The following is a 26371-nucleotide window of genomic DNA, read 5'->3' on the forward strand; positions in this document are numbered from 1 at the left end:
GTAACCAGTGGCTTAAACTTTATGTGGACACACAATGGTTGATTAAGTATGTGTTATAATTTCATAATAAAGACCCCTTTCAATAATAAGGCTGACAGCTATCAGTTGGGAAATATTTCAACTATAAGCCATATCTAAAATCTACAGAATGTTAATATATTTTCTGTTTGAACAGCTTATAAATATTTTGCAAGTTACCATAATACAATACTTCAGTAACTTTTTGATAGACTTGTGTGTGTAATGTAAGATAAGAAAATCCAGTATCAATACTAATCTTGAGTCTATCTTTCTGGAAATTTTAAACTGTAAAAATAAAGCAGTAAACCTCTGGGTTATCTATCACTAACTAGAGAATACACTTACTCTAACAGATTTACAAGTTCTTGAAAACAGTTTTAAGGATGAAATTAATGTTGCTAGCCCTTATGAAGAAAATCAAAGGGAGGTTTCTCCCAGGAATACCCTCTGCACAGATACTGATTTAATTACTCAAGGACAGACCTCAGAAATACATGTCACTGAGTGCAAAGAAGCAGAAAATCTAGGAGCAACATGTAGAATGTTACTGGAGGAAAACAATGCAAATTTAGAACAAAAGCTACAGGACAGCACTGAGCCATTGGCAGCATGTCACACAGAAACACGAAGAGTCTTTGCAGACAGGACTGACACTGTAGGTGTCTCCAAGAAAAATGCAAGTCAGGAGACCGACTCCAGCAAGCAAGAATTGTGCAATACTACGGCTGAATCAATTTGTACTAAGGCAGATGATAAATCAAATACCGTACAACACAACAAAAGCATCATTACACCTGAAGCACCCAAAACCGATTCTGAAGTGGTTCTTTGCACTGAGAAGAATGATGGGTGTGAGAGAAGTACAGATAATCATCAAGCTAAGGAATTAAGTTTTGGCATCCTGTCTTATACTAAAGAAAATGCTCAAACAGAATACCAAAAATGTAGCTTGCTGGACAGTGACAATTATGCAGGTAATGGATTACATAAAACAGAAAAAAACCTGCTAAATCTGAGTGGTTTACATAGCGATAAACTTCCTTTTAAACAGACACACACAGATGCTGAAGACAGAAATTACGATGACAATGCCAGAAACACAAACAGAAATGGTGCATTGAGGTGTACTGGTGTTCCAGCAACTGATGCTCAAAATCTACCAACTGTTTATTGTGATAATGCAAGCGGTGATGATGCCACAAAAAAGCACAGTGATAATATGTCTCTCTTAGGGATTTTCAATTTATGCCCCCCAAAAACAGAAAGAGAAATAAATGTGGAGGATGCGTGCAGCAAGCAACCTGAACAAGACAGTACTGAACAAATGGGGAATGATACAAATATGTGTACTTTGAACACTGAAGCCGTATCTCCAGTAAAGGCTGATGATCTTGAAATAATTGTTCATAAAAAAAACCCAGCAGATAGAATTAGTACAGGTAAACTAATTCCATGTAAAAAAGTTAATGATGATATTCAGATACACTCCATCAAAAACGGACATTCCCTGGAGATTAATAATTCAAGAAATAACACATTGTTAAAAGAGAAAAAAGACTCACTGAATAGCACAGATCCAGGAAGGAAGTTTGCTGAGGGTCACCTGAAAGAATCATGCTCTTTACCCATGAGAGCATCTGGAAATTTAGTAAACATAAGTGGAAGGTCATCCTTTGATCTTTCAACCTCAGATAAAAAAGCTGAGAAAACTCCAGTATACTTAAATTTTTTAGACCTCAGTTCTTGTTCAAGAGTAAATCAAATGAGAGGTCAAGCTACATGGACTTCAGCTTCCAAGGAACCTTCCCTTTTGAAAGAGAAACTACCATGCTTAGTGGAAAACACAAAGGTTATTTCAAAAACACAGTGTCAAAATCTCAGTGAAAATGTTGACAGAAGAGAAACAGGACTAGGTAAGAAAAATAAGCATTTACGTTTTGAAGCATGTAGTGAATATACTTAGAAAAATTATCAAAATGTGCAATTTCTGCATCTAAGTTTACTGTAGCATTAGAAAAATGTAAACCTTCTGACATTTTAGTTATATGGCCAAAAAAATGAAAGATGAGATTTCTCTGTTAATTTATAGTATAAATGCAACTAAACAGTTTTTGTTTGCTCAATTATCTGATTAAATAAACTTTTCCTCATATTTCCCTTTGTGAAAGAAAAGCAGTGCAATGACAAACGGAATTTTTATAGGCATTTCTAACCCTAACGTAGAGCACACTCTATCAGGGCTCTGCATATCTCTGAAAAGCACTTAGCAGCTTTTGGAAATTATTCAGCGCCCACGTTTTGTATAAAAATTAGGGTAGTTTTTGAACCAGTAGATGCTTCTTTGAATGGGGCTTAGAGAAAATTTACTTTTCTATTTTATTGTACCTCTTTAATTCAGATAGACACTTAAAACCATCTGAATGTGTTGAATGTGTGAAAGGAGAGGTTTATATTTTTTGAAGCTCTGGAAAACACACCTAGCTGTTAAGAGTGCTCATGGAGCTTTTCCATCTCCTCCTGTTGGCACGTGCTGATTATTTGCTGAGCAATATTTTGCATGTGCAAAACAGTAAATATGAGCTTTATTCCATGTGTTTCTAAATCATTACTGAAATGTGGAAAAACCGTATTTTAAATTTGTTTCGCAATGAAATTAGCTGCTAGATTACCCCTATACTTATTTACTAAAAGTGCCGTTTTTAAACTCCATCTTTTACCAAAGTAATAAAAGCATCATCTGTATTTCCACAGAAAATGGACTTCAGTTTGTTTACAGATATTCCTCTAGTTCAGTAACAGGACATAGTAAAAGATAGTATGTGCTGCCTTCCTTTCTCAAAATAAAGCTTGCATGCGGATTCTGTTCGTAATGCACGCTGTAAGCTTAAAAGCAGATGATCTCTTCGACTCTGGGAGAAATGAAAGCCCCTGCTTTTGTAGAAAAATGGAGCTTTGGGTGCTTATATGTTTTCCAAAAGAGCTAGATCCATAATAGAGGGTGTTTGTGTCTAGTTGAGGTTTTGTTGAGGTGGTGTTTTGAGCTTTGCGCCTTGAATGTACAAAGAGCAGAATGGACCCCCGTCCCTTAGTTCTGCAGCCAGTGGCAGTGAGACAGAAAACCAGCAGTCTGGTTTCTTTATATTGTTCTGGTGTTATGAATTTAGGTTTATAGGTAATTTGTTTCTGTAGTTGGTCTCTTGCCTATGTATATTTGCATACAGATGCACAATTTTTGAAGTTCAGTTTCAGAAAGGTCTTTGTCCCTAAAACAATAGTGGTGGTAGCAAGGCAGCAGAATCCTGATCTCAGATGGCACATTATTTCTTTTAATAATGTGAATTTTGATACCCGTTTCAAGAAAATTAATGCATAGTTATGTGATGTCCTGCATGTATCTTTTCTGTAAGGACAGCGCTGTCTGAAGTTTTCCCACATGTTCCCCCTCCTTCTCTTGTCAGAAACTTTTCTGTATCCAAAGTACCGTAATTCCAAGAAGTGACTCTGAGAGAGGTTCATCCAAAGGAGTTGGTAGGGATTTTAATATAACTCTAATTGCCCAAATGAGTTTTCTAGTGACCAGTACAGTCGCCAGACCTCTTGAATTCTAGCAAAACTTGACAGTGAGGATCTTGTTCTGGGTCCCAGATGTGCCTCTCACTCTCATCATACTGCCTAATTCAGATAGGTCCCTCCTTCAGCTTGCTGACCTCTCTGAATCCTCCACCTCTTTTGGAGACTAGAGAACCTTACTGGCAGGGCACCCAAGAGTTAGTTGTTGTGGTACTCAGCACTGTAACTTCCAAGATTTATTGGGGTTTGTTTTGTTTTCAGATATTTTCCCAGATGGCAAACCTGGAGTGGAATCCATGGTGTCCCTCAATTTTTATTTTTTTTTTTACTTACAGAAGCACAAACAGTTTAGCCATACGGGAGACTCAGAAGCGAAGAGCATTGGTGAAAGAGTTTAGTAAGCCTATCATCTGAGGGAATTCCTTTTACTGCCTAACCACAATGCAATTTACTATTTACACAACTCTGGTTCCCAGAGAGCAGCCACTCCACATCAGTAAATGGAGGAATGAACTGGGAATGGACAAGATCTTCCTGGCAAACTCTTGAAAAAGAAAACAAACACAATCTCATAATCATTTTCCTCTTTGTCCCCCGAGAAAATACCAGTATTCTTAATTAACTGTTAGATAACCATAAGGTAACATGTATTTTCATAGCAAAACAAAGATTTTGCTATTGTAGCAGTGATCGGCAGGCATTTGTGTAGTGACAAAACAGCTACTGTTTGCATTATGAGTAATTGTGAAAGTACGCTTATGTCTTGATCTTGCAAGGAACTCAATATTGGTTTCAACGGAGTCTACTAGCAGTGCATAAAGCCACTGCAGGATGGGAACCTTATACTCTGCTATTATTATTTACTTATTTGCCCTTCCTACCTTTATTAGAGCGCTATAGCCTGATTTCCTGAAATATTAGGTGTAGCCATTTACAAAAAGACTCCTTAGTTAAACTGTTCTTGTTTGTCTAAAAACCTTTGTATTTAGAATGTCTTTTTTATTACAAGTCACCCTGGAATACGATGTCAGGATCGCAGTAATTATGTATTTTATTAGCATTATCAGAAGGTGAGTCTTAAAGTAATACTATTTGAAAAAAATATATTCAGTTAGAATATTCAGAATACATACATTTTCTATAAATCACAATTTTAATTTGTCATTAACTTAATATGTGAAAATGATATAAAACATTTTTAATCAGAGTAGAAACATACCTCATCTTTAGAGACAAAATAGATGCAGAAGTATGTGAAAGAAAAAAAATGAAAAGGGAAAAGCCTACAACAGAAATTCAGTGATTTAAAACAAAAATATTTGATTTTTTAAGATCAGAGGTAAACCAGAAGTTTAGTTATGTTACAATTAGTGCCTAGAGACTAAATTGCAGTTGTTACCATTTCCTTTTTGTCAATCAGGTTCTACCAGTTTTAACAGAGCTGCCGACACTTTGAATACCTCTAGTATCCACCGAGACCCCCAGGGAGACCCTAGTGAAGAATGGAATGCTACAGCAAAGACTTTTTATGATTCTTCTTTTCCCACAGAACATGTAAGTCAATTAAAAATATTGCGGACCAGACCTCAGTGAGCTAATTCCACAGATATTTGTACAACTGTACGCATCTGGATACTTTAAGACTGAGTCAATCTCCAAAATAATATCAAAAGGGCAACAAGGCACCATTTTTCACAATTAAGGTTGATAGAAAGCAGCAGGAAAAAGTCACAGCATATGAATCAAACAGATGCTAACCAGTCTGTTTGGGAGGGGAGGAAGAGGGTAGTTCATTGTGTACCCTAATAAAAATCATTACCTACAGTAAAAGTAGGAGTTAAAAAAAAAAGAAAGGAAAAAAAAAATAGTATGTAAAAGTAGAAAAACATTGTTTCCTTTATTACTTGATAGGAAAATGTTACTTAAAAGAATCTGTGAAAGACTAAAAATTCAGCATATCTATGAATTAGAGCCTATCTGTTTATTCTACGCTGCAGTTATGCGATGCCACATTTAGAGTTCTCTTATTATTTAGTAAGATGACATTACACAAACATGTGTAAAAGCAGAGAATTAAAAAGAAACCTGTTGTTTCCCTGTAAGACAACTTCATTCAGGATGGCACTAGCAATGGCTCATACTGCATTTTTAGATCTATGTTAGACTGTGGAGCTTGAACAGCTTTAACTGCTGTATTAGGATTTGACCTAATGCTAAACACATTCAAAAGTGATACAATAATTTACAACTGCAGTTGACCTTCCTTTTTAGAAGAGGTTCTAGAGGTACGTCTCAGGTAGTTACGGCTGTCGTCTTTGGATGAGGTTTTAGGTCAGGGTGCGTGGTGTTTTCGAGTGACAAAAAGTTGGCTGACTTCAGCGGACTTAATCAGCTCTCAATGCCATTAGCATTCGCATTCTCTGAAAATCAAAAGTAAAGACTGATGTTTTAAATTACTCAACTTTCCTAACATGACTCTACTTGGGAACCAGTGAGGTAGATTTTTCACCAAACACAGTGGTGGTATTTACTGCGTGTCTCTTGCTTTGTCTCACTGAGGTGGAGCCAGGAGTTGAGTGAACTAAAATACCTAATCTACAGCTAAAATACAAAGCTGCATTTCATTATCTGATTGTGGTTTTATCTACTTTGTCACCTCCAAACTAAAGCTCCTTATGTGCTGCTGGCTAAGCAAAAGCTGAGATGGACAAGAACAGAGTGCCTTCCTCGTTTATTTTCCAAATACTTAATGTATGAAATCTCACCCTGGGATATTGGAGACTACTCCTTCCCTTCTGTGTTGGTGTCATTCTAATGCCTTCTGTCCTCAAATTTGTCATTTTTATGACTGATAGGAAAAAGCTGTTGGGAGATTAAAAATAGGCTCAGCAGTCTTTTTTGCTGCTCAGTTTATTCATTTTGACTAACATGTATGGTGATAACTAGAGCAGACTTATGTCTTCTACAATTTGAGTAATCTTATTCAACCAAAGTACAGTACTCTAAAAAGTGATAAACATTAAAAAGAAATGCTATGGCTGCAATTAAAATAAAAAAAAAAAAGAACTGTTTTAAACATTAGTCTGTACATGCCCGAGTACCAAGGTAAGGATGAATAAGCATCCTCAGCTCAGTTTAAACACAAGTCCCTAAATGTGCAGTCATACTATTCAGCAACGAATGTTTTTTATGCATATGTGTCACATAGGTGGCCATATTACTCAGTGCTGGCAGCAAGACTCGTTTTCCTTGTATTTTATTGTGAAAATGCTGAGGCTTTTTAGTTTGACAGCTGAGATTATTTTTTTAAAGCTTTATTCCAAACCCGCTATCACGGAACTGTATTAAAATTTTATATATATATTTATTTATATATATATAAATAAATAAATATATATATATATATATAACCTAACTGCAGTTACTTCTCCAAAGAGGTCTAAACGCTTGTTGTCTTCAGTAAAATCCAAGTAACATGGCATGGCTTTATTTCACTGGAAAATTTCACTTCCACACGTGGAAGACCTAAATGAAAGTTTTTCTCTTGGATTATTAGTACAGGACAGATGCAGCCCGATGTGCTATTCCATAGAGATTCTAACTAGTGGCGTGCAATGAAGTATCATCTCTTTCTTTCTGAGGCCTTGGGAAAGAGCATGGGAGAGTATATGTATACAGCCGCTAGAATTAACAGGTTGAAAATGGTATTGCTCAAATGAAGAAGTTACTTCCTCATTGAAATGGAGATTACCATCCTTACTGACCTGAAGTATCCGCATCTTCAGCTGCATGGCAGTAATGTTGTTACAGATGCAATAGGCTAAGTGAACAATTTGCATGAAGTTTATTGTTCATATTTCAAACTTCAAGAAATGCTTGTGCACGGGGGAAAGAAAGTTTTAGCACAAAATTCCTGTGCTAAAATAAAGGCAGGCCTCATAAAGACTTTGTGGCTTACAGTTGGTTAGGGCACAGTTGCCCAATATTAAAAAAATAATTGAGCAGAGGGGGAAGGCCTCATTTTGCAATCCCTGTAAGCGAATTACCCTAGCATGCAACCACATTCTTAGATGCTACGTTACAGACCCCCAAGAACAACTACAACACTGGCTCCGCGTAACATGGCTTTGTTGTGCACCTGTGCTCCGGCGGGCGGCTGGTGCTGCACGCTGGCCTCCCCGAGAGCCAGGCAATGTTGGATTATGAGTGGAGAACTCAGCATTCAAGCAAAAATATGTTTCCCTACTGTGTTGCCATAAGTGTTTGATTTGGATAGATATGAAATATCTATCAAATAGTAATTAAAACTATTCAAAGAACAAAAATATCTTTAACATAAAAAAACCAACCTATTACAGACCTTGCATGAGTTAATGATGTTTGCTTTCTAATCTATACAGTGAAGCAGAGAGGGAGTTAACACTATAAACCTCATGATTTTGGGTTTTGTTAATCAAATGCTTGCATAGCAATAGAAATGTCAATTGCAACATTAAACTGTTTAATTAAACTATTTATTTTGCTAATCTGCATTCTAGTACAAGGTTGTCTTTTTTTTTCAATCACACTCTTCTGTACTAAGTCTTACGTTAAGGTTTGGTTTATAAAAGGATATTTGTCATTACTAAGTTTTCTAAATTAAAGCTGAAGCAAGCACTTCAAATTAAACATATTTTTTCCAATTGATTTATCTTTCTGTTCACATTTCCTTGTTTGCTTAATGCTCAGCAAAATCCCACAATTTCAACCTTTCTACCTGAATTTCACGGGATTATTAACTGCCAAGTTTGTATTCTGTCAGGTGAAAGAAGGATTTGCTGCTTTACAGCACGAGCAGAAGTCCTCTCCCATGACTGTAACTCCAGCAAGAAGTGAAAGTGCACCCAGAGATGAGGACAGCCGTTCTGTTCCTAACTCCATGATACAAAACCAAATAGAAGAAATTGAGAGATTCCTGAACTTGGAGAGACTTCACTCAGCAAGAAAAAGAAAATACGAAGAAGGCCAGTGAAGATCAGTGGCAGGAGATAAAAAGGACATCTTTTAGGCACAGATAAATCACTTACGTAAACCAGATCTGTAGAGGTATTCCTATAGAATATGGTATATATGCACTGTGCTTCCATGCTTAAGCGTACAGACCATTTTTTATGTTCAAAAAATGTATACAATCCCTACTAATAGTTAGTTCTCCGTTTCTGCAATCAAATCCAAGTTATTATGTGTTTTGCCTGAAGTTAAAAAGTTCACAAGTTAATGTTTTAATACCCATTATGTAAAATTAAACGATTCCTTAAGAGTACCCTTCTGCTCCTCAGAGGTTTGGGCTCTATTTGGTTTCTGCATCAGACTGCTCACTCAGTTTTCAAGCAAAATCAGCTGCAACTGTTTCAAAATACAATGCCTTCTACAAACATTTACAACAACTTACAGCAGTTCTAAGTGGCAGAAGAAGAGGGAAATCTTCTGCTTACCTTTACTGCCAAATTATTTAAATATATCTGTTGTAGTTGACTCTATATCAATAAGGTCTCTTTCAACACTAAAGCATCAGGTATGATTTACTGAGATAAGGCAGCAGATCTTGCTTCATAAAGCTCCACTTCTAACTGGTTCACATTTTTCTTCCCTTAGGGTATAAGGGAAATTTTCTCTTATTTTACAATTACTTGCACTATCATTTTTCTGATCTCCCTCCCTTCCTCCCCACACCTCTTGCAAAGAAAAATCCTCACGTTGTAAACTTAAACAAGAACAAAAGAAACATAACCAATATTGCTACTGTTTGTTATTGCTAATTATACAAGAAAATCAACAGAAGATATTTTCCCATGTTAGTTTTATTGCTTTTTTTCGTGTTGCAATTTAGAATATTTAGCTTCTTTAAACCAATTGCATACATTTTGGAAACATTCACAAATTGTCCACGTTTTGAATAAATTTCATCTACAGTGACATTACTAGGTGAAAAAAAAAATTTTAGGTGTCTGAGAGACTGAGGAGACTGTTTTTCACTTGATTCAAATTTTGTTTCCAGGTGTTTAGAGTGTCATACAATTGCTGCCATTGCTGCTTTCCAAAAGTCCGATGTGTGCTGTGACTAGAGAAGTAAAACAAAATTGGAAGATGATTACTAGATGTCATGCTCACCTAATAATTCTTTTATAGCATTACTTTACTCTCACAAGTGAATAGGAAAATTTTTATTTTCTCTATATTAAGGGCTGCACTTTACCAGTTAGAGAATTCTGTAGCCGCCCCAAATATTTAAAGCAACAGTCATTAGTATTCTTGTCACTATTAGGTCATTAAATGAAATGTGCTGGAAAATAGGACTCTTTCATTAAATAAGCTAATCACATTCAGTGTGAGCTTTAATAAAATTATGATAAATAGCAACTATTTAACTACCAGCAACTGATAGGAACAATACCTTGCTTCTAGTTAAAATATTCTACAAATGTAAGTGAAATAATTAGAACACACTAAGTTCTGCAAAATGCTATGAAGAATTAAGTCTTACCTGACAACTACTTTCCTCTGTGTCTGATCTATTTTGCAGTATACCATCTTTGTCTTTACAGCTGCAAAGAAGCAATGCTGTTTTGAGCAATAGTTTCAAGCGAGTGCAAAAGGCATTAAACTGCATAAAAACTGTTCAAAATTAGATCAATACAAACATAAAAACACAGCAGTTCACTTAATATTGTTTTGAGGTTGGTTTTAACAGTCTAGTAGGCAGAAAAGCAAGATGACGTGAGAAGATGAAGGTCATGCATGGATCCTGTGGTTTGGTGCCAATCTATTAAAGCAATATCCCGTACAGTTTTTATGAACTTCTGTCCCCTACAAACACATCCTGTTCTAATGACAGCAAACAAAACCAGATGACCAATTAAGCCTGCAAACAATTTATTAGTTCTATAAAGAATTACACGAAATACAGTTGCCGTCATTGAAAAGAAAAACATTGTTTAAAATACAACAGTTAGGCACGTCTTTAAGCATGAAGTTTTGCAGCTCTATCTTGTAACAAAGACAGAAATTAAAAATTAATATTTTTCTGACTATTTAACATTAGCCTGGAAGACTATAGAAGGTACTGTTCGTTAGCATTGTGTAAAGTATGGTACTGCAGTTCTTACCATCAATAACAAATGCTTCTACATCATCAGCTCCAATCTGAAGTTCCTGTTGCATTGTGTCAAATGATATTTCTTTATTCTCTACAGCCATTCCCATGAAAGTAAGTAGCCTCATTTTTGCCATATTGTGTTCATGCAACAAGCCTGTGTAAAAGTGTTGACAGTTTATGGATATAAATTATAATTCAATAATTCTTTAATTTGTTTTTCGTGTTATTTTTACTATATATGCTTCCAATAATTCAAAATTTATTTCACATCAAGAACATATTCCACCTGTCCTTTTCAACATTTTTTGAGATAAAACACTCATTCCTGCATCTTCCTTGTGTTTTGCTAAAATCGCTAGTTTAGTTGAATTCATCAAGACTCAGTCATTGTCAGTAAAAGGTAATAACTATCTACAAAAATGAAGCACAGAGATTTTTTGAAACAGTAAAAACATCACCTTAACAGAACTTTAGGTGGTGAGGGTGCAAGTCTATTTTTCATCATCTGGAAGAACAGCAATGCAACAATAAATGGAAAATACGTGACTGGTAATGTCAAAACCTTACAGCCTCACCACCCATTCTCATGTACTTGCTTGAAAATAAACCTCTCTCAGTAACGGTTGAGCAACATAGCATTTTTGTGCCAGAACAACGTGTTTTGGCACGGAATTAACTGTTTATACCACAGCAAAAAAGCATCATGAGTCACATGTATGCTTACAGCATCTAGCGTGGCAAAAAAAGTGCTCTTCAAGAATAGAGGAACAGATATTAAAGGTTAGGTTAGCTCTTTTTACATGATTGTATGAATGGCAACGCGAGGAATTGAGCCAAGGGCTTGCACATCTAAACTGGAGACCGTTTTCCTGCAAAAAAGCCTAGGTCAACAAAGTTAAGACATTCAGATGAACCAAGGCATTTCTTAATCCGAGTTCTGTGAGGGACCAGCTAAGATTCGGGGGAAGTTTCTTTAAAATGAATGTCAATCATTTTGTTTTGGAATGACATTATAAACATTCGCATTGCTTCAGTAAATATTTAAGTTTGGAATTTATAACATCCGTACACTAATAGGAAAGCACATTAGTGCAGGACATCATGTTGTGTTAATTAGCTATAATTATGATGCAGGTTCCCTATTTGGCACTGATTCAACAAAAACGCGATCACCATAATTCATACCAATGAGGAGCATCAGCAACTATACCTAACTGGGTTTAATGGAACTCTACAAGCATCGAAAAATCAATTAGCACACATTAACCCTAATTAACAAATGCAAATGAGATACTGATTAACTTTCCGAAAAAGACTGCTGATAATACCAGATTAAATGTGGACATGTTAGGGCGATTCAGTTGACACAGATGATGCTACCGCTGGCCTAAGTTGTCAGCATTAATAAAACAACAGATTGTAACAAACTGATGCCACCTGTAGGAGCCTTCACTGCACAGCTTTCACAGACTGGTTTTACTTGGTCCTCATCCAGGGGAGGTTAGAACTAAAGCTGATGCTGTACTGTCACTGACATCCTATTATTAATATCCTTTATTTTAAAGCCCAGTATCTTGGCAAGTTATTTAAGAAAAAAAAAAAAAATCTTTAAGGCATGGTTAAAAATCTATTTATTTTTGGGAACAGATCATAGGTGTTCTGAAGAATTTTTGAATGCCTCGTCTAATAATCGTATTGTTTTCTATGCAAAACTACCCTTGTTTTTCAAAGGCATGGCTGAAACACTCCGACCAAGTTCCGAGCATTCTGGCCTGCACTGCCTCAGAATCCCTACCTTGTCCACTGCTCAAAGAGATTCAGAATTTTCCGAGTACACCATAAAGCAGGTGAGAAATCAAGATAACTGGAAGTAAGGCTGTCTTTCAAAACAGTTACGCAGCTATTTAAGGATTTTACTAAGGTTATGTGAATCCCAGATATATTGAAAATGCACACACAGTATATTCACAGAGGTAAACACAGATACAGGGAGGCAAAACAAAAGAAATCCTGACTATTGTATATTATATGATTAATACTACATATATGTGTATTTAATTTTCCATAAATTTATTCAAATGTTAGCATAACTGCATTTTCAGCAAATACTTCTGTGGAAAAATAACTAACAGATAAGCCATTTCAATACATAAAAATAATACAAAAATCACTTTTGTGGTTTTGAAAGAAAAGCATAAGATGCCTACACAACTAATGTTCAAATACATATGACAAAAGGCATGGTTATCCTATACACACATTTACAAACTACCAAAAACTTGCTGCTAGTTTTATCCACGAAAAATCACATTGATATTTCCATCATTTTAATACCCGAAGTACCAGCATTTTAAAGCTCTGAGGGTAATCATTCTCAGAATTATACCACACTCCATTAACAAAATAATGCGTGCGTTTAAAAGGCTGCACTAAACTCTGTTTTAGCAAAACTATGCCTTTCCTCAAATGCATTCAGCCAGTGTTCAAGTGTCATTTCAAAATCAAAGTTATATAAAAAAAAAAAAATCTGATTTTTATGGAAACATTTATTCATTACCAATATGTCAAAACCTTAATGCAGTAATAAAAAAATCTGCATCATTGAGCAATTTCTGCATTGTCACTGACCCCTGTCCTAAAAAGCTGGAATATAAAAAACGTAATTTTAATGCATGCAATAGCTTATGAACCAGTGCTCCTTTGAAACAGTCAATTACACATCAACGGGGGAGTGTCAAAGTGTTAATTACTACTCCTTTTTTCCACAGTGTGTAAATAAAGAGGGTGCTGACATTAACATTCCATCACATTGCTTCATGTGATGAAACAAATTAACTGGGACAGACTGTGGCTTGCTAGGTCTAATGCATCAGCACACACAGACGCGCGCACACACACACACACTATCTGCATGTTTTATCTTACTGTTCAGGAGAAGTATTTGCCGTGATAAAGTTATTAATAATAAAAAAAAAAAATTGTAAGAGATTCACACAAGCTTCTGGCTTGCTCAATAAAGTTGTGATGTCTGGCCTAGCCTAGAGTATCAATGCATTAAAACTCCCCTCTCGAAAGGTTTGAGAAAAGAAGTGGGGAAAAGCACAGTTCTCTTCTAAACGCATAAACCAGCTTGTCCTAGTAGAACAAACCACAGTTAGATGGTCCATTTACAATCTAGTAGAGGTTAGAGTCCACAAAATCTAATCCATTCTTAAAAAATCCTATCAAATTTCCTTGGCTTCAATATATGGGTTCAAACCAAAGTACTTTGCGGCTTCCATATCTTAAGCCACGTAAATAGTCAGAAATGTAACAATCTGAAAACTTACCAAGGGAGTCAATGAAGTCTTTGTTGTTCTGATAAAACTTGACATAGGATGCTAGTTTAGCACTTACAAAAATTGTCAAAAGCTAGAAGATGGAAAACAAATATAAGAACAGTTTAAATATTATCTGTGTTTCCCTTCCTGCAGACTGGACAGATCTAGATATATATAAAAAACTATTGGTATTGAACAGAAAATAAACTGTTAAGAGCTAAAATTCTGTCTTCTGTCAACAGCTGAGGGCAATCTGCTGAGCTTACTGCCTTTTCTCAGACTTGAAAGGCAGTTTTGCTACAGAACTCATATGAGGGCAGGATTTGTAACTCAGAGTTTCTGAGACTTCTGAAGGGAAACATTTCACGTGTAATTTTTTAATTTAAAAGCATTAAAAGAAATAGTACATTGCAGCTCAGTATTACTGACATAAATAACTATTCTAATGAATTTCAAAAGACACTGATAAAACAAGGCACTCCACAGATACCAAACCATCTTGCTAAAACCAAAGTTACTTACATCATGAATAAGTTCTCCTTCCAAAAATTTGACTGGTTTTAAGGCAAGAAGATGATCAAAGAGAAAGGTATTTGGATCCTTCAAAGCTCGTACAATACATCTAATTAGAAAAGGAAAATGCTTATTTTTACAGCAATACACATTTTTATGAGTAAGTGCAACTCAATTTGTTGTTCTTTGCTTTCTAGGAAACACCCACGGGTCTTCAACTATTCTTACATGTCACATTCCCATTTTACTCTTCATTTTAGAGATGGAAAAAAGAAGGAACGGAAAGCATTAAGTAATTTGCCCAGTATCACAAATGAAATTTGCCAGGTGATAAGACTACAGATTACCCTGCTGTTTCCATCTATGCATTTATTTCCAGGCAAACCTTTATTCCTAGAGGTATTTTTACCGTCCTCCTAAAATTTCATAGAATTAAGTTGTTTAGGAAGATTAATTACACTTGAATACGTGACACAAAACAGAGAAAACCCCAGTACCAAACACTGCAAGACCTATGATTTATCAGTTGCAGCTCCAGACTATAAACAGACCTAAAGTGTTTCTAGAACTCTAGATGAAAGGTTTTGTTCAGCAGCACATTAGAAGACTTAGTGCTACAGCTTAGATCGCGACCCTGCCACATAACACACACCCAGAAGAACTTAAGGTCTGCATAGATGCGGCAGCATGATAAACCCTATGTAAAAGGCCTCAGATTGCTGTCGGGTAGTCAATGAAGTTTTTCATTTATGCACAGACACTTTAATTTTCAAAATGAGTCATCCTGATTTTCCTGCATGCTCAAGTATAAACAACTCCCTTGAGAACTGTTGGCTGTACACACCCGGCAGAACTACACGACTTATTAAAAACCCAATTCCTAAGAAGAATCATGATAGGTAGAATGTCAAAATACAAGCTTTTACTCGTTTTGGCCGGTGGGGAAAATACACTGTAAAGAACTAATTTACTCCCAGCTTGTCCAACAAGTAAGTTTATTTCTGTGTAGTTCACATCCTTAGTAGTTGCTCACAGAAAAAAGAGCAAGAATTTCTTCTCATCAGAAAGTGCTATTTGAAAAGAACACTCAAAGTCAGAGAATCAAAAAATCAGTAAGTAAAAAATCTGAAATAAAGGATGCCAATTCAAATTTTGATTGCACAGTTGATGCAAACAACACCCTTACCCAAGGCCAATCTCCCTCTCAGCAGTGACCAGAAATACACCTGTGCGCTCGCACAGCGGGCTAAACCTGACTCTGCCTAGGAACAACCAAACCTACCACAGGCTGCACAGATAAACTCCTGATCAAGTCAGCCATGCTACAGAAGAGACTGTGCCAGGGCCCCTGCCTGCCGGGCCATGCAATGCTTTTCATAGTAAGCCGATCAACGTAATTTAGCAATTGAGAAAAAGCTACTTTTAAGGAAACCAAGAAGCCCTTATTACCTGTGAGCGTCAACCCTAGCCTGGGAAGCATTGTCCTCCGTGTAACTGCCCAGTAGTTCCACCATTACTTTTGCTGCCGTGTCACTATAGAAGAAAAATAAAGTTACCTCAGGATTGCTGAAAAAATAGTTCAAACAAGACACTCAAATATTTAAGTAATTCCACTATGATGTTATAGGTCAAATTAAATTACACTTGAAAAAGATGTAGATGATCCGTTTTAATTCCAGTGGAGAGAACAAATTAACTAGATGTATTCTTTCAATTCTTGTTCTACAAAATGTTTATCTTCACCCTTCATTTCATTCTCTTAAATTGATAAATTACCTGCTGGTTATGGAAAAAGCTTTCTAAGCTAGGAACAGCTTTATATGGTTCACTAGAATGCTCCTCTTATGCACATCTGGATTTAATCATTGCAGAATAAGTAGCGCTGCAAAGTTTATTTCAAATGTAAAATGGCATATCTTAAAGAATATTTATGGTCAGGAAAGTGACTGTATAAAAGCCGCCTTTTCTTCTTTCACAGATTCTCTCTTCAAGTATTCAGAGAGAGAGCTGCTCATTTTACTGACGAAGTTAAGCAGCCAGCAATTAGACTGGCTTAGGCTGCTCTGAAGCAAGCAGCTTCCAACATTGCTTTGACAGACAGCTTTTCGAAAAAAAATTCATTCTAAGAAAACTGAGTAAACCTACAGCCTTGTCTACCCGGATTATTTTGTAAACAGCTCATCAATGTTACTGCACACCAGCTGCGAGACTGCTACTGTGTCATTTTGACAGATTTTGATTTATCTTCACGTAACAGTTCTTACCACTAGTGAGGCCAGCAACCGCTGATGCTTTTTACAATTTTTTCAGCAAAAAATATATGCATTGAATATGCTGTGTTTATACACACAAAACTCCATTTCCTACTTCTCAAGGAATTCTTGTTAGCTATTAAAACAGCAGGCTGTGACCGTTCTTCCATACAGAGAATAGATTTTGCTGATGCCATCTTACTGCTTCCTTCGGACAGGATAGGGTATGGGCGTTGATACAACCAAACCTCGACAACGAGAGCATGCGCTTTGCAGAAATCTCCCGTGCACGTACACAGACTGGCGACTACTGTACGGAGAGGTACTTTCTCAGTGGACAGGAGGAAGGTTGGATATTACTCTCCAGAGTACAGCGAGTTACAGTGTAAAGCTAAACTCTTCCAGATAAAGCAAATTTCCCCATGTGGTCTGACAGACCTACAAAATTTCCTTAAAAGAAAAAACTGTGCAAGAATAAAGTTTCAATTCGCTTTAAGTAATTAAGTTTATGACATAAATTGTACAGGGAAGAAACAAACCTACACAACACTCCCAGTACGTACTGTGCTGTGATATGGGTTTAACCCATATAGCAGCACAGGTCTGAATGGTTTTTATAGTACAATGACACTATCCTTATACGGGTATTTATTTTAAATCTCACAATACTACTATTTGACAACTTCTCTATAGGATGAGCTTTGCTGCTCCTAGATTTACCAGATCTCATAGATGTCCAGTACAAATATTGACATCACGGGAAGCAAGCAACATCACATACAATCTGGATGTATGTGGAGTGAAGAGAGTTTGTGCTCAAGGCAGAGGAATTTTCTACAGGTCCCAGCCGTTACTCCAGAACCATGTTGAGGGATGTAAACCTGAATGAAACACTTGTTTTAAGACTCCAGCATTAGAGAGGTCAGCTTATGTTTTGTCATGGCAACTGATACTGGTGTGTAGAGGAACTGATAGCTCTGTATCAGTGACATAAAACTAATTTAGATAGCTTTATATATGAGAGAACTATTTGCATGTAAATCAGTCTAGACAGGCTATGATTTTTGTACTGGTGAAATCGTATCAACACTAGATGTTCTAGTGAAGACAAAGAACCAGTTTAATACAGGACTGATACTATATAGACATTCAAATAAGAGGCTCAGCTCATGTGCTATTCAACCTAACAGTACAAGTCCCCTTATTTAATATAAACTTTCAGAAGTTGTTCTTATATACTTCAGAACTGTGTTACTGATTTCCGGAACTTTTCCTGTCCTCCCCCTTCCCTTAGGAGCAAAAATTGAGAACTAAAACTAATTTCAAATAGTATTTGCAATCCTCCACACACTTGGCTTTTTTTGTTGTGGGTTTTGGTGTTTTTTTTTTTTTGAAGAAGGAAGAGTGGAATCTTTCACTTGTATTTCTAGGAAACATCAGAATGCTACAAGACAATTCCTCACAAACTTTCTCTGATAAACTCTTGTGAGCCTCAGCAAATATGGCAGGCCTTTTAATCTTATGCATTCTATTCAGTGTCAAATTACTACCGTAAATTAGGATGTTTAAAGCAGTAATACAGATCACTATTTTACCAAAGCTTATCGCTTAATGCGTATCTCACCTAAGATGCAAATTGAACATTTTTTCTAGCAAGATAGCTTGCGCAAATATTCTTGGCTCCACTTGCCAGTCTAGATGTGTAACTTGTCAAAAAGCCAGTAAGAATTGAAGAGTGACAGTAGATAAGAGGAAGAAAAAAAGTACAGAGTATTCAAAGACTTAGTAAGATGCTGGAATCGAGTTCCTCTACATTAAATGATATTAAATGGTATTAAAATTAAATGAAACAATTATTTTGCAGGTGCCTGACATGCTGAGCTTTTTGCTACAGGTATTAATAACCAGACTCGCCAGACCTGTTTGAATGTAAACCTGGGCAGGACTAATCCCACTCTGAATCCTGCCAGGCCAACGGCAGAGACCAGCCGTAAGCTGGCGCCTGGCATCATATTCAGGGCCTCACAGCAGAACTCAACTCTCTGGCTGCACGCAAGCCACGCATGCCTGTAAACTCCATCTATAACTGGAAAAGAAAACAGGCTGTGTTACCTTGAAGTTTCATACCAACACAGCTAGCAACATGCTGAAGACTAAAGCAGCTGAGGCACAAAACTCTACTGCAGAACCTTTATGGCAAAGAGCACAACCGGCAGAGAAAGTAACTAATCTCTGGCAAAGTTCAGCTACCAAACACAGGTCTTGGAAACAAGCCACACCAGCCATCTGTTTTCCAGCCACCACCACCAATTTTTCTTCAGTTGATCATGGGAAAGATAAAAATCCCTCTTCGAATAGATATAGATGATTGTGATCATCAGAAAGAAGAAACTTCAACCAGAAAGTGACTGGCAAAGATTTGATAAAACAAGCTGTCACTTCTCACTGCAGGAAAAGGAACACCACACAGAACACCTGCACGATCTACTTTTCATGAGCTACCAGTCTGTTCACTGCCAAGTTATCCACTGGGGAAAAGTCTATCAGCTATGGAAAACCATCTCTTCTGCCACATGGAGTGAAGTTAAAACATAAAATGAACCAAAAAAAATTGAACTCAATTGTTTTCAACAATGTATTCTCTTCCCTTGATTATAAATCAACACAGTAACCGAGGTATGATTTTTATTACTTATTTTTCAGTTCCCACTTATCTTCCCATACTGCCCGATGGAGCAACATTCCTGAGCGCTAAAGCTGGAATGCTGCTGTGATTTTCCCATACTATTGCAAATACTGCCCACTGATCCAGGAGAGTGAACCGGGTCAAAGGTGCTAGGGTCACTTCTTGTTTTCTTTTCTGGAGAGAAGTGTAAGTGCTCTGAAAAATTGCTCCATTCAGTGCAAACCTTGTTGCAACAGATGGTAAGGACACTGAGTGGAAGAGTGATATATTACAGGGTTTGTGGAAGTTTTTAATGCCTAACTTAAAAATATCACCTATTATTAGTAAGCAAAAAACATTTGGTAGCAAGGTTACTGGTAGCACTGGAAACAAAAATTAGAAGTTTAATCCACAGACTTGACAACAAGACTAGCTAGAAGTAGTTAGCTATGAAGTGTGGGAATTAAGCTAGTTAAAAACCTCTCAATAAATCAATAGGATGAGAATTGTTTAAAAGAGTAGGAGCATTACAGAGTATTGGTGTAATACTTCTGAAACAAAGTAAGCACTAAGCCATGTGTAAGATCTCTGAACATTTCTGAAATTATTTTGACCATCTGAAATATGTCATACAGTACTATCAATGCAAAAGCATTTTAATGTCAGTAACAGGAATAGGAATTCCCAATCATGTTGTAGCTCACAGTGTAACTACTCCATGAGGATTAATCATCCCTAAATTGAGGTTAAAAATGATCCTGCTATGCTGACACAGCATTTGCAGGCTACAATTTCACCAGGCCAGAATAAGCTAACTCTCCTGCCAGAAGAAACTCTCCTCCTCCTCCTGTGACAGCTCCACACTTGCCTTTTTTATTTTTCGCCTGGCAAGGTCACCTGCCCAGTCCCATCCACTGTGCAGCTGCACAAATGCCTACACCAGCACAGACACACCCAGGTACTGGTAGCTGGAGGGGACAGGACAGGAATGGGGGGGGACAGGACAGAATTGCTTCCTTCTGTAGCCGTACACGGTTACACAAATGTAGAAAAGGCAAGTGCAGTTCTGCTACCAGTGTAAGTCAGCAGTGTAAAGGTCCTGACGCTGCCGCACTATGAAAATTAAAAAAAAAAAACCAAACTAGAAAACTAACTCAGAAAACAGAGTGAAAGGGAAGGGCGGGGGGAAGGAACACACACACACGTCCCAAACCACAGCAGGGACAGTTTAGATAGGCTGAAACTGTTGGGGAACTACATGCTGAAACGAGTTCTGGACAGCAGCCCATCTCAATAGCCCTGGCCGATGCAGTCAATACACCATATCACATCTCTAAGATAAATTGATGACAGCTCTCAGTTAAGACTTACATTAATTTACAGGCACGATACACACAGGATTACTTTACATGCCAGAAGACACTGGTCTGCCAAGTCTGTTAGATCAAAGATGCTTCTTATGATCCAGGATAATAATTTAAAATGGCCAAGCAGGTATTCTGTGGACATTAATTTCCATGACTAGTGGAAAGCTCTGTCCTAAAGGTAATGTTTACACAAAAAGACTGATTCTGTTAGCTGTGATTGATAAGCCTCCCAACATCATTAAATAAGAGATAGCACCACCATGCACTAAAATGTCAAAAGTGCAATTAAATAATAAACTTGGCATAATGCTACAATGCTCAAAGATTAATATTTGTAGAAAGGAATAGAATCATACAATCACAGAATCATTTAGGTTGGAAAAGACCTTTAAGATCACCGAGTCTGTGGTTTGCAGCTAATTCAATACTAACTTTCAAATACTTGGAAACACTGGTTTAATGTAAGAGTGCTTAAAAGCATAGCAAGAAAAAAAACCCCAGATGTATTTGGATTGAATTATCAGTACAGATTAATTTTAAAAGTGCTGTGAGAAATACTTTCCCCACAGATCACTTACAATACATCGACTTACAGTACAATTATCTAGTATCTATTACTTGTCTTTTATACCTTTTTTTGCAGTCCACTAGGACATCATACAGCAGTCTCAGAAGAGTATGTTTTTTCTCTGTGCCGAGATTCCAGTCAGAAATCCATTTTCGGACCTAGGTAGAATACAAGTGAAGAAGCAGCATTGGGGAAAAAAACTACAATAAAACTGAAAATATTTCTCATTTTCTCTGAAGTAGAAAAGGATTGAAAAGATCTTGCACAGAGATTTCTCCTTTGGGTCCTCTGGCTCCCAGGCTCCCCATGCAGAACCTGGAAGTTTTCCTGTGAGAAGCCAAAAGTCTGTGCTCTCCATGTTACTTCCTAAATAAGGATGAGTGATTCTCATACACTCTGATTCCAAAGCAAGGGACAAGAACTTGATGTCTCACTCCTGATCAAAGCTTCTCACTTTCATTACTATCACAGGAACCAGACAGACACATCTAAGTACGCTCAGCATCAGAAACAGAAAATAAACAGCAGCTTGATTTAAATTCTGTAGGCAGACCTTTAAAAGATAAGAAATTCTGTGTTTCTTATTTCACTAGGCTCCAGCAATTTATAACAGGTCTGTATCAACTCTAACTAATATTTAGTGAGATGCAACACGGTTAATACAAAGGCCGTAACCTGAAGCACCGCATTAATTACCTGATCTAGTTCAGTCGGAATGTACTGGATGGCACCACACGACGAGGCCACTTTAAGCAGGCTGCAGTACACTGTGTATCTCACCGGCGTGTTCTTATCCATACCATGGAAGAGATTGCTCAGTCTAAACCACAAACAGCAAACAACGGAGTTAAAGAGGTGTCAGAAAACATTACTGGAGTACACCTAACCGTTTCTATTAAGATGCGTGCCAGTACACACAAAGCACCTAGTGGCACCTTACGTCTGTGAGGAATTGTAACGGCTTCCAGTTTTGTAACAGTTTTCAGCAAAGAAGCTGAAACTTCATGCATTTTAATTTTACTTTTGTAATACTCAAGCAAAGAAAGTATATTCGTACTTCTATTTTATGATAGGGGAAAAAGAAGGTAAAAAAAAAAAAGTGCTTCCTGCAAGAGAGACATAACTTGACAGAAACCCCACACTTTGATTTAAAGACATACAATGGCAAGACACTTGTCTCACTTTTCCCTGTACAGTACTTACAGCTGCAACCTAAGAGACGGGCGCTCTCCTTCCCGAAATTTTACTAACTTCTCACACAGGCTTTCAATCAGTGCTTCTTGTTTGTCAGGTTCCAGGATAAGAAGCAAAGAGACTACACTGTTCATTACGCTCTCAACATCTGCACAAAACAAAACACGCAGCCGTTTAAAATTGCAAGCAGCAATCATCAGTAACGATTTAGTGCTGGAGGGTTACTTCTGCCATGAATGATTATTTTGCATCAGTAAGAACTGTTAAAGAAAGAAAATACCAAGATAACCAATCTGGATATTCATCAGAACGTACCAGAGATTTGGCTCGCGTGGTCTTTCACCAACAAATCTCTATATAAAGCAAGAATCACTACTCTAAGGTCAAAACAGAGTTTGGTATTTGATATCATGCTTGCTCTGAATTCTCTGTTCACACGTAAAAGAAGTCAGAGGAACTTCAGGTTTTGGTCTTAAAAAGTGGCTTCCTCCCGCACATCCAGAAGGTGCCCCATGGTTCTATAGCGAGAACACTAACACTTAGTGCTCGAGTACAGTAAAACGTTTATTTCACCAGAGCACATGGGAAACCCAGACCACAGAGAAAACACCCGCAAGAACAAAGTGTATTCAAAAGCCTCCTCAGCTCCTGTTTTAGCATGGTGTTACATCCTTTCCAAACAGGACCAGACAGGTTTTGTGTTTTCTTTTCACAGTCTGCCCAAGTATCAGCTATGCAAAGGATAAGAACAAAATTTATTACATATGGAAAATAGTATTTATTCCCTGAAATTACATCTGAACATCAAACAGCAGAGCAGTAAGCTTCTCCGGTATTTCATACTCATTTTCCTACAGTAGAAGGCAACATGAAAAACAATCTTAAGCACTCCTTCTTAGATGAACAATGCATTTTTTCAAACAACGTATATTATTCATATTAGCAACTGACTTTTTACATGTAAAGTTCTAAATGGAATTTGTATATTGGTACAGAGCACAGCAGGCACAGAAAGATCATTTAAGGCTACTGCAGCATTATCAGTGTCATTAAAACACATTAGAGCAGTTTCTAAGGATCTACAGTCCTAACTCAAAAAGAGTTACTGACTACGGAAATCTTAGTGTTTTCAGACAATATTAATCAATTAACATTTAGGCCTTCAAATTTATCGTTACAGATGTCTAGTTTTTATTTTTGTTGATCTGCAGCATCACAGCCATTAATTGACAGTAAGTCTTATTTTTTATCATATATTTTTTTCAGAGACAAAACCTATTTTATATATAACTTGCTATGCCCTCGTAATAAGCACAGTCTAGCTCGATTTCTGACTTCTTTAAAGGGTGCTGGATGTTTGGAGAAGGAGGGGCAGAGTACATGCAAACTTTACATGGCAATGATGGAAATAAGCACTTTCAGTTTTATAAGGATGCATGTGTTAGCATGTGAGCCATGCAACATACCGCTGAACTCTGCCAACTGCTTCTGTTTGAAAGCACTGATGGCAATATGTTTAGCAAAAACAACAAGACTTAAAGATGCAAACCTTTATCATCTTCTTTCAGGCACACATCACAGACTTCAATGATCTGTGCCAAGTCCACATGAAGTCCACCTTCAGCGTTTTCTTCAGAGATTTCTGCTCCTTTGGATTTCAGGTAAGCTCGAAGTTCTGCAGCCTTGAAAAAACCCAACACACAAAACAAAAGAGTTGTTTTGTGAACAGTAAAGTCAAAGCAATTAAATTTCTTACAGATTTTTATTCTGCAACCACTCCTCTGCCCCCGCCACTCACTCACACCAGCTCTCACTTCTCCCTACCAGCCCGTATCCTACAACGCTCCCTCTCCCCGACTTTAACGTATAACCCAAATACTGACTCACTGCACGCGCTGTGGCTGGTGTGCCAATAACCAAACAGATCACACAACTGTTGAGCTTTCTCACGGTAGGAACACGTCACTTACAACCGCTGGCTGGAGGACAGCGGGCCTAGTCAGTTTTTGTGAGAAAGATGTTTCTTCTTATGAATTTTTACTATCTTTTACTCCCTCTGAAAACTTCAGGCAAAACAACAAAACCATTTAGTTGCGCCTTCACCAGAAAAGAAAAAGGGTATAAACAAAACCACTTTTGAGGAGGCAGAACTTACGGTCTTTACACAAGTTAAAGACAGTTCCCAATATAACCCCATGACCTGCCTTACCTTGTTAGGATTTAAATCTACACCAAGAAAATACCTTTCCCCCAGTGACTGGTCTATGCATTAACTTTACCACCCACGGTTTCAGCAGCAGAACCATAACCCTTCAGAGACAATCTGTGTGAGGCCATACAACTTTTGGCACACGGGAACTCTGTCTGACCGGGATGCTACTGTAACATCAGGTGTCATTTACGTCAAGTTTGGTGTCAAATCATTGTGGTACCATAAAACACAGCTAAACGCTCTAGGACCCTTTACTGCACTGAAGGTGTTTCAGGCTAACTACTCGATGGGGATTTACTAGACATTATGGCAAGTGGAAACCGGACTGAAGGCTAGTAGTTGTGTATGCATTTCTTGTAGATTTCCAACTGCGTATATATACACCACTTAAAAGACACTGCGAACAACAAACACTAAAATTCAAAGACAAAACAAAGCAGTAGCTCAAAGACAAAATTCACAGTTCCCACGCCTGTAGCACGGAGAATCCTGCAAAACCGAGAGGCACACGTAATGCTCCAGCCCGCACCCCAACTAGTTTTCCTCTCCTAAGAAAGAAGTACTGCTGAGGAGAGACGGAAACAAAGGATTAGGGAGGTGAAGAACTTTGAAGAGGAAACCGCAAACGCAGACCTCTCTTTCAGCTGACAGTGCCTTTAATTCTCCTGTTACACCTCCCCGGGAAGCGCCGCAGACAAGTTACGGAGAGCTGCGGGGCCCCGCAGCCAGCGCGGCAGCCTGCGGCAGGACAGGCGGGCGCGCCCCGGCCAAGGGGGCAGGCCTGACAGGCCCGGGCCCCGCTCCGCCTGCCCCGCCAGTCCCGCCGTCCCCCCGCGCAGGCCGCCGCAGGCCGGCCCGGCCCGGCCCTGCTCCCCCTCCCCGGCATCGCCCCCCCGGGCCCGGGGCCCGGCCCCCTCGCTCTGCCGCCGCCGCCGCCGCTGACCTGATCCTCCTCCGTGATGTCGATAAAAGCCGGGACGCTCATGGCGGCGGAGGCTCCCGCGGCCGGCCCGAGCACGCCGCCCGCACCGGAAAGGCAGAGCGACTTCCGGCGCCGCGCGGCGCCCGCTTCCGCTTCCCCGCCACTGGGAGGGCGGGGCTGGCGGGCGCTCGCGCCCCGCCCCGCCCCGCCCCGCCCCGCCCCGCGCGCCACTGGGCGCTGCCCGCTGCGGCCGCCGCGCTGAGGGGAGGGGGGCGGCGGCGGCGGCTGTCGCCGGGTCCCGGGTCCGGCCGCGGCCCCTCAGAGGGGCGCGTACCCCCTCCGCCTGGCCCTGCTGCGGGGCAGAGGTGCCCCCGCCGCGGCCGGGCGACTTGGCGGCAGCCCGGACCCGGATTTCACCTCACGATCTGCCTCCGCGCTCGCCTGGGCGAGGGAGGCAGGAGCAGGTGGCCGCCTGCCGTCAGGTGTTGCCAGGCGCGCTTGTGCCTGCATGCGGTAGGCGGCTGTCACGCCAGGGCCGTCACCGTGTGGGAAGAGAGAGAGTTGTTTTTTCTCTCTCCACCTAAAAGGAGTGTTTTCTACTCCTCCCTCCCTTCTTCTGGAAGAGTTCAAAT

At 38.7% G+C, this 26371-nt stretch overlaps 2 protein-coding genes across 3 annotated transcripts in view; one reads left to right on the top strand and one right to left on the bottom strand.

Annotated features, from left to right (window-relative positions):
* Positions 1-9346, top strand: part of CCDC73 (coiled-coil domain containing 73) — a gene marked incomplete at its 5' end in the record, with an annotated part of 58606 nt that extends 49260 nt beyond the window's left edge. The window contains 3 exons of the mRNA XM_082317304.1: positions 375-1934; positions 5012-5145; positions 8393-9346. Coding sequence (XP_082173430.1) covers positions 375-1934; positions 5012-5145; positions 8393-8602 — 1904 coding nt within the window. The 3' untranslated portion in view covers positions 8603-9346. The remainder of the gene's footprint in view (positions 1-374; positions 1935-5011; positions 5146-8392) is intronic.
* Positions 9347-9413: 67 nt separating this feature from the next.
* On the bottom strand, positions 9414-25863 carry EIF3M (eukaryotic translation initiation factor 3 subunit M). 2 transcript variants are annotated; one of them, XM_082317855.1, is made up of 11 exons: positions 25761-25863; positions 24155-24287; positions 22615-22753; positions 22108-22231; positions 21475-21569; positions 16009-16092; positions 14569-14668; positions 14056-14137; positions 10737-10880; positions 10115-10175; positions 9414-9691 (listed from the first exon to the last, which is right to left on the bottom strand). In XM_082317855.1, exons 1-11 carry the CDS (start codon positions 25800-25802, stop codon positions 9571-9573), a joined length of 1125 nt encoding a protein of 374 aa, XP_082173981.1. In that variant the 5' UTR covers positions 25803-25863; the 3' UTR covers positions 9414-9570. The 2 variants fall into 2 exon arrangements, with proteins under 2 accessions (XP_082173981.1, XP_082173982.1); XM_082317856.1 differs by lacking the exon at positions 16009-16092.
* Between the last annotated feature and the right edge of the window lie 508 nt (positions 25864-26371).

This window comes from Platalea leucorodia, assembly GCF_965183815.1.
Source record: "Platalea leucorodia genome assembly, chromosome: 7".
Classification (NCBI taxonomy): Eukaryota; Metazoa; Chordata; class Aves; order Pelecaniformes; family Threskiornithidae; genus Platalea; species Platalea leucorodia.